The sequence below is a fragment of the Labrus mixtus genome, chromosome 9, assembly GCF_963584025.1.
Source record: "Labrus mixtus chromosome 9, fLabMix1.1, whole genome shotgun sequence".
Lineage (NCBI taxonomy): Eukaryota > Metazoa > Chordata > Actinopteri > Labriformes > Labridae > Labrus > Labrus mixtus.
In genome coordinates, this window is record NC_083620.1 from 18,864,261 (window position 1) to 18,874,883 (window position 10,623).

The 10,623-nt window shown below is 41.0% G+C and overlaps 2 protein-coding genes across 2 annotated transcripts; both read right to left on the reverse strand.

The window, feature by feature from the left end:
* Positions 1-69: 69 nt before the first annotated feature.
* pih1d2 (PIH1 domain containing 2) lies at positions 70-2,469 on the reverse strand. The gene is made up of 5 exons (XM_061046670.1): positions 2,081-2,469; positions 1,322-1,442; positions 990-1,220; positions 578-852; positions 70-429 (listed from the first exon to the last, which is right to left on the reverse strand). Exons 1-5 carry the CDS (start codon positions 2,261-2,263, stop codon positions 289-291), a joined length of 951 nt encoding a protein of 316 aa, XP_060902653.1. The 5' UTR covers positions 2,264-2,469; the 3' UTR covers positions 70-288.
* Positions 2,470-2,604: 135 nt separating this feature from the next.
* On the reverse strand, positions 2,605-10,206 carry tmprss5 (transmembrane serine protease 5). Its single transcript, XM_061045768.1, has 14 exons — positions 10,147-10,206; positions 9,619-9,903; positions 8,720-8,858; positions 7,998-8,078; positions 6,983-7,096; positions 6,483-6,618; positions 6,150-6,263; positions 5,999-6,042; positions 5,678-5,840; positions 5,327-5,511; positions 3,917-4,015; positions 3,662-3,804; positions 3,374-3,526; positions 2,605-2,786 (listed from the first exon to the last, which is right to left on the reverse strand). The coding sequence occupies exons 1-14, from the start codon at positions 10,204-10,206 to the stop codon at positions 2,778-2,780; spliced, it is 1,725 nt and encodes a 574-aa protein (XP_060901751.1). The 3' UTR covers positions 2,605-2,777.
* Between the last annotated feature and the right edge of the window lie 417 nt (positions 10,207-10,623).

Consider the following 10,623-nt stretch of genomic DNA (forward strand, 5'->3'; position numbering starts at 1 on the left):
TTACATTTGCCGCTGCACATCAACCCACACAGCATAAATGAGCACAGTGAAACATTCATTTATTTTAAAAAAAAAACAGCATTTTTGTTACGGGGAAGGATCAGCTTACAGAATGCCTTAAAAGTGTTTGTTTGTTACCTGAAGAGGGTAAGCATGGTCTCTTCATACTTAAATCTTTTCACAAGGCATTTTAAATTGCATAGCAAGGACTCTTGAGGTACCTTCATCATCAAAAATCTTTATCAGCCTGTTTCCAAGAGGTTTAAATCATGTAAATATGTTTCTCAATTAGGGTTCTAAAGCATCTACTCTCAAAGTAAGCCTTCTTTTCTTCTTGTCAAAGATGGCAGACGCTGTGTCTTCATTTACAATTTTTGGGATATCCACGTGTAAATAGTAGACATCCTCCACTTCCAGCACGACGTCGTCCTGCAGAGAATAAAAGTCATTACACTATGGGACTGAGAAATGCGGAAACCAAAGAAATATTCTTTATGACACCCAACTACGCATCGACACACATTGTATCATTAAAAAGGTTCATTATAACTGTTCAGGGGAGTGTGCAAGTGCTAACCTTGGAGATACTCAGCTGGCATTCTGACATGGAGGAAACCTTTGGCAGCTCCACTGTCAATTCCACGCTGCGAGGAACTCCCGCTGTATCATTCTTCACCTCGAGTTGGTAGTCTGGCTTCTGAGGCTGCACAAATGTGGAGGAGATGACCTGGATCAAATCCTTCCTTTTGTGCTCTGCAGCTTTGGGGATAATTTGGGCCACTGGCTGCTGGTCTTGTGTCTCTGAGCGTAGAGAGGAGATCTGCTGCAGAAGGGCAGCTGGGGTCTGGCTAGCTGTGGAAAGGAACACTCTGGATTATTAGAACGTGTACAGAAGTAAGTTCATGTTAATACACCTGCAGCTGAAAGAACAGAGCTCAAACATAAATGGTCTGTGGCTAATTTAGAGGGTATAGGATTTACTGCTCTACCTGTGTCTTGTTGTGTGGAGTTGTTAGGCCACTGGTTATACCCGAGTCGGCGGTGCAAGTCATTTGGGCTACTTTTTGGGCTACAGCTGACGACTTCATATTGCCGATTTAATTTCAACCCATGGTGCTGCTCTGCAAAGCTCAAGGCAAGCAAATAGATTTCTGCTTTGTCTTTATGACTTTCCTGTAGCACTGCAGGGTTAAACACCACATCCAACACGGTGTCACAACCTGCAAAGCAAAATACACCATTTATTAGCTTCCTTGATTTCATAATTTCATGGTTATTTCTGCAGCTTTGCAAGGCAACACAGCTTTGTCTTTTGCCTGACCTTCATTTGTGTCTGTTTCCAATTTTCCTGAGCACACAGGTACAGGCCTGCTGGGATCCTGAGGAGCAGGCACACGTTTCCAGCTGCATATGTTGATATACAACGACCCGTTCTTGGGCCCCTGTTGTGGACACAGATGTACCCTCGGTCAGAAAAACCTGTCAAAACACACCCTTACTCTTAACCTTTCAAATAAAAAAAAAGGTGTGGCAGCTTAACTGTGTGTTATATGCCTTAGATGTTCTCTGTTAAGGGCTTGACAGTAGAGCCAAAACAATTTATTCTGTAATCAACCCAAACATTTATTAGGATTTTTAGATAAAAGGAAAGCAAAAAACAACCTAATAAATCTGGGTTCAGTCAGTCAACATAATTACGGAATTACTTTATTAGCCTTCAACTACAGAACATTTTTTATAGGCCTATACCTATAAATAAGGTGGAGCATCACTAATGGCTGACATATTATTATGCCAGTGCCAAGGGCCTGCAGGTGTTAAAGGCTTCCTAATTTTTTTTATACCATTACATTTTTGTTTTGTTTTGATTATGATATGTTTCAGGATTAACTGCAGGTAAAACACAAGAGGAATATTTTTTGGGGTTGTAGAATCTCTGGTCACAAAATTTGCAGCAACACCTGAGGAAACCGACCCCTTTATTTGTGTGTCTCCCCTGTGCTTTCCCCGCTGTTGTGTACAATGTCTGTAGCCTGTAGGCTCTATTGCAAAAGTGTTGAGCTGCTGCCTGCAAACTTACCTCTATATCCGTGTGCAAACAAGAGTCGAGCTCCGGCGGTGCGCTGAATGCAGCTCCTTCCTTCACGTTTTTCTCTATAAACTTGCGGTAAGATGCAGGGTCATTTTGAGAAAGATCATCCAGCATTGACCAGAACTGATTAACCGACAGCAAAGCATCTTCTCCACTGCAAGTGTTGGACATCTTCCGGTGAGTGTCTATCCCTGAATTTAGCAAACACTAGGGCTAACTAACTGTAAGAAGCTGTGTTTGTGAGTTAAAGTTTGAGAACCAGTTGTTCTACAGTGTTACTGAAGATTGTTGCTTTTTTAAAAATGCTCTAAATATTTAAATATATCTAGCTAATTCAGACACAAATGAACGACAACTCGATATTTGGGATATTAGTATCAACTAATGCCAGTTAAGTTAATGTTGTGTGTTGCCATGGAAACTAGATGAGAGGAAACGTTCCACCGATGCCACCTGGCGGTGAACAGCAGAGATGCAGCTCAATAATCACTCAATGCACACATTTTTAGATGCATCGTTTATATTAAATACATGAAAAATGTAACGTAAACATGCATTTAGATGTCTACAGTCTGTGTTAAAGTTTACATGAAATAACTGACATAAAATTAAAAAAAAACTGTAAATTTCCAGTGTCTCCAACAGTAGAATCCGCAGCATGCTTGTTGTGCTCCGTTTGCCCTTCTCAGTAATTCTGCAAAGATAATCAGTAATTATAAGCAATCAGAGTGAAACTGCACTTGCATTCCATTGTGCACACTACAATTCCCATCTGTTGCTGGTATTATAACAATCATGATAATTACTGTGTGGATTAATAAAAGCTGGGATATTTTTGAATTTCTGAAAGAAAAGTTGTAATCTTTCACTCAGTAAAAGATAGCCTACAGTATTGAAATAAAAACAATCATTAAGCAGTATTATGACCCTTCAGCATGTAATAGAATTGAATCATATTTATAATTAATGTTGCATTTAATGTCTGCCTAAGCAGCTTTTTAATGTTGGAGAAATCAAGCCGAATTTAAACGTGTAGCACAGTTAATCCAAAGAAACATTTTAAAGCTAATGCCAAACATTCTTGTTACAGCTTCTGATATGAAAGGATTTTCATTTTGTTTTCTTGTTTTCCTTAAATAAAACAATGTTGTGTATTACCTCTAAATACAGAGAAGTAGTGTAGTAGCAGGCATTGCAATTTCCTATATACAGTAGGTCAATCAAAGTGCAGCTGCACTGAACAAGTATTTGGTCTCTTTCTAGCATAGAATGTCTGTTTACCTCTATCATGTCGTAGATCCAGCCCAAGAATTCAGCGACTTTGGTGTAAACTCCAGGATGGTTGGGTTCAGCACAGCCTGTCCCCCAGCTGACGACCCCGACCAGCCTCCACACATTTTCATCCTGGCAGACTAGAGGACCCCCGCTGTCCCCCTGGAGAGGTACACAGAAACACTACTGAAAACACCCTCGCCCAGCTGTCATCATGCCACCATTTCACCGGACACAAATTACAGAATTCATCTTAACAACACCTTAGCAAAGTGCTGCTATGTGCATGCATCTTACCTGACATGCATCCACTTTTCCCTCCATGTACCCTGCGCAGAGCATGCGCGGTGTGATCTCTCCGTTGTACATGCAGGAGCTGTTGCACTTCTTTGTGCTTATAATGGGAACAGGAGCTTCTTTTAGGGTGTCAGGTGAGTGAACTGAGAGATAAAAACACAGTTATGGCTACTTATTCAATACACTGCACAACTTCTGTGAATCAGACTTGCAGCAGATGTAAATTAGTTTTAGAGCAGTGCAGAAGCATCTCACCCCCCTCAGGCTGTGTGTATCCCCATCCTGAGATCCAGCACTGTGTACCTCCTGGAAGGTCAGAGTCATATTGAGGCAAGCACACCGGCCTAATTGTATCTAATTAAAGGGGAAGGGGGGGAAGAGTATTCATTTATAATTCTTGCAGGTTGGCGCATTATCATTTAAATGTAATTGCCATGTTCCAAACCTTTTTTCATTCAAATCATTTTCATAGTTATAAAGCCTTTTCATCTGCATTGTTTGAGAGGCATACACACACTATTCTAATTGTGTGCCTATTGTGTAATGGGCTATGCTTGAATATATAGCTTTGGAAACTAAATGAAATGACCTATAGGATATCTGAGTGGCAGCCGTGATAAGAGCTGGTCGAATAGTTGTCTTTCTTAGGAAAGATGCGTCTTTTGATTTACTGTCCTTTAAAGAGGAAAGAAGTTTTCATTGCTTCTCTGCATTCACAGAAAAGAAACGCACCATTAGGCGGTTTATAGAAACAAACCACCCCCACGCACCAAAGTCCTTACGAATTCTCCTCTCCATCTTTATGTGACTTCCTGACAAAGAGGTACATTAACATGTTTATGAAAAGGCACTGGATGATTTTTGTGTCTTATTCTATCCGAGCCTTTAGGCTCTTTCTAGTTCAACTTGGATTGGGTTTACGTATCATATTTATTTGTACCACTTAAGTCCTCCCTGACTCCAAATGGTATTTTACAGCTTCCCACAAATGTTTGACGATTACTCTGCAGACAGATAAATACACGTAATCTCACTCTTAAATGCTGTTCATCTGCTGCCAATCCATGCTAAATACTAACTCTCAGTTTAAAGCTCCTGTGAATTTATATTCTGTGTCCTTTTTTTTGCGCCCCCATCAGACAAAGCGGTATGTCTTCTATCACCGCTGATTTGATACCGCATTTGTAGGTAGAAATCTTTTAGCACTCAAATGTACCACTCATTGTCAATAATTGCCTCGTTTGCTTTAGTAGGTCATATACTGTAAAGGCATCAGTTTTAATTTTAGTCTTTTTCAGACCTTTTAAAAATGTCTTACAGGAGTGTAAAGCATTCAAACACAAGCATTGGTTTTGTTTATGTTGTGTTTGAAGTTGTGTTGCAAGATATGTTCGTAGTGTTTTAATGGAAGTGTTTTTCACTGGTCGACATGGCTGCAGATTTGAGTTCAACTTGAGACAGAGCAGTCATAGTTTTGGATTTTCAAAAAGAGCAGTAATACACCTTTGCAGTGGTCTGATGACGGCTTGTCTGCTAAAATGCGTCAGAATAAGAAAATTAGATGTGAACTCAGGTCGGAGTGCTGAATTTTTCAGTGTTTTTGGAGTGCTGCTGTCTGAGTTCATACTTTGTGCGCGAAGCTCACAGTGAAGCTCAAAGTCGGACCTGAGAAATTTAGAGGTGTCTGCAGTTTGATCAGGGCTATGTCGTTGTCGTGGCTCCTGTGGTTGTAGTTCTTGTTGAAGATGATCTTTTCCACAGCGTATCCAGTGTGTTGGGCCATTTTAGCTGAGCTGCGGGTGACGATACCGGCGTAGACCACCCAGCTGGACACCTGAGGTAGTCTGTAACTGACATTTCAGATAAGAAAAGAAAAAAAAAAAAAAAGGAGGCAGACACTGATAAGAGAGCGCTGTCATGTGTCCAGTGTGCTGCAGCTGTTAATGAGTGATTATTCCCCTTCTCAGAGAATCTGTAACCCTGGATGTTTAGCACTGGTAAGGTCAGCTGGCTTACTTGTGCACACAATGGGCGGCTGTGACTACCCATTGACTGGTGATGATGGAGCCTCCACAGGTGTGACGGTTGCTGTAGTACAGACTGACCTGCCACGGCCACCTGCCCAGCGTGGCCTCCACTCCCCCGATTATCCTGGGCAGCTTTGCTCTTGTCCCGCACTCTGCACAGAGATCCATTCATCAAAAAAGGGGGCTGGAGCACTTGCAGCAACCAGCATCATTCACTCTCTGCAGCTTTTTCTGAAGCGTTATAAATAAGGACTACAGGGCTGGGTGTTGGGTGCAAAGTCAAAGAAAAAGTTAACTTTAATTTGCTCACCAAAACACTGCAAAGCGATAACCTTCCCTGTGTTACAGCTTCCCCTAAATGAAAATAAATAGAGAAATTAATGATGCATAATTAATGAGCTGGTAGCCACAATTTTCTCTTCATCATTATGAGTATGATGTCCCCTGACAAATTGCCGTACCTGAGTTGCCATATATTTTCCAGATTGCTCTTGTGTTCTGAGGTAATTTGTATAAAGCCATTAGTGTAGTTTGGCCCGATATCAGTGAGATTCACTCCTTTATGCTTGGTCAGTCTGCTAAGAGAAAATATTCAAAATGGGTGGGAAAAGAGTATTAAGATAATTCAGACTCATAGCGTGTGAAGAGAGATTGCAAATGAGGTATTGGCAGATCATATATAAGCCAAGCCTTCAACCTTGGCAAAGAAGGCTAAGATTAAATATCTTAAGTGAGTGGGTGCTCCAGTTTCAATCATTTTTAAGAGCAGAGGTGGTGTGTGAGGCTGTCAGGACCTCAGATAACCCAGCTGTCTGCAGACCAGCGTCCCAAGCGAGGAGTTCCACCTCTCATAGCACACAGGCAGCCAGGTGGGAAGCTTCCCCAGCTGGATCTCCAGGAGAGAGTTCTCTGCGCTGATTCTGTAAAACACTGAACCTGATTGATTGAAAATCGCTCCAGAGACGAGCTCTCAGTAAACAGTAATGAACGAGCCTCTTCTATGAGTGTGAAATGATTCAGGAAAAAAAACAAAACACATGAATCTATGCTAATGCAGTCAAACAGATCATTATTTGTGATGTTTTCATGTGAGTCAATGGGCACATCTCAAGAGGAAACAAAAGGCAACAAGAAGCAGCTGCTGAATGGTAATTGTGCCTCTGATCATCTTGAAATCACTCCAGAGGTGAACCATGACCCAGCATGAAGAATTGCATTAAAATGTGCAGCCCTGTTGGCTAAGTTATGAAAGAGAGAATCCAAACAAACAGCAGAAAGAGGAGGAAACACAGACCTTTCCTCGGGTCAGAGATGGAAATATCCTCTGTCACATTGCAGAAAGGCGTCTCCTTTGTGTCCCCCAGCCCCACAGGACTTTGTGAGTAGGAAGGCTTCAGAAGGAATTTTACTGTAGATAAGGATGTTGGTAATCACACTTGTAATTAGCCAGTGAAACTGAAAGATAAAGTGTTAATTTTAACTAAATGCTATCAGATCATGGGCAGAATAGACCAACCCTGACTTCTATTTATCAAATATTTCCATATCCTCTAAAACAATACATTTAATTCATTTATTAACTGTTTCACAAATCTTTCTTCCAGGTCTGAAAGGGGGACAAAAAAGAGGACTGGACTTCTATACATTGGCGAACATATGAGACTGATAAGCAAAAATTTCACACCAACATTTAATTAACTTAATTAAATTAATTAAGATATCCAGACGTGTTGGATATCTTCTAATATCCACTGACATATGGACCTGGCTGGAGTTAAATATATATTTTTTTAAATCATGAAAACCTTTACATAATTTAACAACCAGAGGGCCCTGACTAATGAAACCTTTTCAAAGATAAAGTCAATTAATATCGGAACATTTATAATTATACTATGAGAGCTGCAGTTGTGAATCTTTTGGTCATCTGTGAACAGTTTCCTTTATTTATCAGGCAAAACTGGCAAACACTGAAAGGTTCTGCCTGACAATTTGTTGCTGTTCCTCTTCCTAAATTGAGAATATGTATTTATCAGTTTTCTTAGTAAGCAATTTATGGTAAGATTAGCTAGCAGAAACCAAAATTGTTAGTTTCAGTCTCATATTACATTTTACCAAAACTTCCAACATCTGATTTTAAATCGTCCTAAAATATCCAGTCTGGCCCTGCTGTATAATAGAGCGGCAGTGACCTGAAAATACAGTCTGCAGCAGCTAAGTGGCTCGAACGAGGCATTTTGCACATTCGTCTCCATTTCCCGGTTACTGTTAAACTAATTTAGTGGTTCTTTCTCAACACAATGACTCACCTAGAAACCAGACACCTACAGCCAAGCCTCCCAGGAGTCCAACTGCACACACAGCTGCCAGCAGCCTCAACAGCCTGTGAGCTATAGCAACAATTAAGCCTGGAGTTAAAGCCTTCTGATCCCAGATAGGATGTGAAGACAATTGTTAAATGTCAGCTGTTACATAGAAAGTTCACCGACACACAGCACAAAGACAGAGCAGGGACTTTATTAACTTTAGTCCATACATGAATGGCACTAAAGAGTAAAAAAGGAACTGTTAGAGTTGTTAAAGATGTGATATCGTGAGTATCAGTTCTGGCCTGATTCCGCTTCAAACGGTGACAGCAAGTACACAAGTCATGCAACGATCATGCACCATAACTTATTATTTCCCCCCAAACATTAGGTTTCATGTAAATTATGATGTGATGATGACAAACGACAGCAGTGCTGGTATGGGGTATACTGTTTGTCAAAGCTTGCAAAATGTCATCAATTTGTGTTTTTCCAAAAGTCCATAGCCTGCTGGTATGGGATGGATATTGCATATCGGCTGATATTCTGGTCTAGGTATGTGAATATGTATGATAGAGGAGAGAATGATATCTGAGCATCTCTATTTAGAAGACAGAACTGCTTTACTTCTTAACAGTTCACTGGTGATGGACTTAGTCTGGGCATGTTTCAGCATGATTTAATATCTTGTGTCATTTCTTCTGAACTGGATCAATGGAGCTCACCGTGTGTTGTTGAATGAATCCCTTTAAACCAGCCCTGCACTCCTCTGGTCGCTGCGTCTCCTACTGTTTTCTCTGATGGAAAAGAATGGCTGACAGCCGCCGGGTTCTCGATCACTGATAGTGCATTTCCATCAAGACTCTGTGTGAAGTACGGTTAGTTTTTCAGACATTTGGAAAAGTTTGATACAAAATCTGCTCCTCTGACACGGAGCAAGGTATTACTGCATGTAAGCCACCACTGGGCAGGCTGTATGTAAGGAGTGTGCACAGGTGTGTGCATCACATATTTCCTCACAGTGAAGCCCTGCCGTGTCTGTTATTGCATCTTGTACAACATGTTTCAATTCAAAGGTTGGAACACATTTACTGTTAGTGTTTTCAGAAAACTATAATCTCTCCGGTGTGTGCATGCGTGTTTGTGATTGTGTGCGTGTTTTTGCGTGCGTGTGTTTTTGTTAGGCTTACGCTCCAAGGAGCAGCTGCTTCTATAAGCAACATATTGTAGAGTATTACAGTAATTATAATAAAGCCCCCCGTAACTGTGAAATGCAGACTTGGTATTATACAATAGAAGTACAAAAATCCATCAAAATAAATGCTATGCCATCTGCTCTCTCTTGTGTTACTGCAGTGCACCAGTGTAGCTAAACATGTAATTTCAGATTGTGAATAGGCAAGAGTTGCATATTGTAAAAAGCAATCTTGAAATGCATACAGCTGTGTGGCGAAGTTCACAAGATGCACATAAAAAAATCAAACTGTAAATGTGACAGATACATTTGACAGGTGTAAAGAGCAGCTGTTACTGAAAGTTTGAAGGGTGCGAGTGAAGGTGAAATGATGAGGTAGGTGTCTTTGCATACGCTAGACATCTAGAGCAAGGTGTAGTGAGTATTTACCATTTTTTCCTTTCGTACAGTCCTGAAGAAAAGGCAGGAGTGTCCGTGCTCATCTGTAGGCCTGTGCCAGAGGTAGAGAGGTCTGTCCCGCTCGACGTTGATGCACCATTTGCCATTTAACAGAATGCAACTCTGGACTTTCCCTTCACAAAGAGACAATGAGGTCAGCAGAGGTGCAGAGAATGAGGCTGTTGTTTGTGCAGGGGGGTCATGGGGCCTGTAGAAAGCAGGCTGAACCAGGTCTTTGTAGGTAGGACGAGCATCTCCAGAGTATCTCCTCACTGACTACTGATAGGACACTGCGGGTTGCCAGGTAACACTTTTTACCTGTGCCAAAAGAGTGTCCATTTTTTAGCCTGAGACGCGTCATTACCTGACAGTTTGTAGCTTCTGAGAAAAGGTCATTATTGCAGATTGTTGAAAAGCCTCACGTCACGTCCATCCCCGTCATTTGGAATCCAAAGCTATCATCTCTCAACACTCAGGAACAAAATGAAGTCTCCTCGGTCTGCTGCTGAAAGACGAGACTTTCTCCTCTATCCGCACTCTTTCAACCAGCTCACACTCAGAGTGTTTTCTCTTTTTCATTTCGAATATCTTCTTTTATATAATTTCTGTAGAAAAGGTGGCTTTGGTACTTTCATGAAGGTATCATTAGCTCTAAAAATAGAAAGAATAATTAACCAGGAAGGGCATACTCCTTGGAAATGGTGAGAAAACTGCTTTAAAGAGATGAAAGAATGTCTTCGCAGCAGCACTCAGAGGCAAAAAATGAATTTTCATTGAAAATAAATGACTAATTCAATCCGTTTAGGTAAAAGAATATTGACACAAAGGTTATCTATGTATTTTCCCGCATGTGTGATGTGGGATTAGCCAGAGAGCAGGTGAAGGGAACAACCTGCCAGGAAGAAAATTCCTCCTTGTCTGACTGTCAGGTCCGACTCCAAGAAATGGCCCCACATCTATTTGGCTCATCTAACAGGTGTCATAAGGAATTATTTG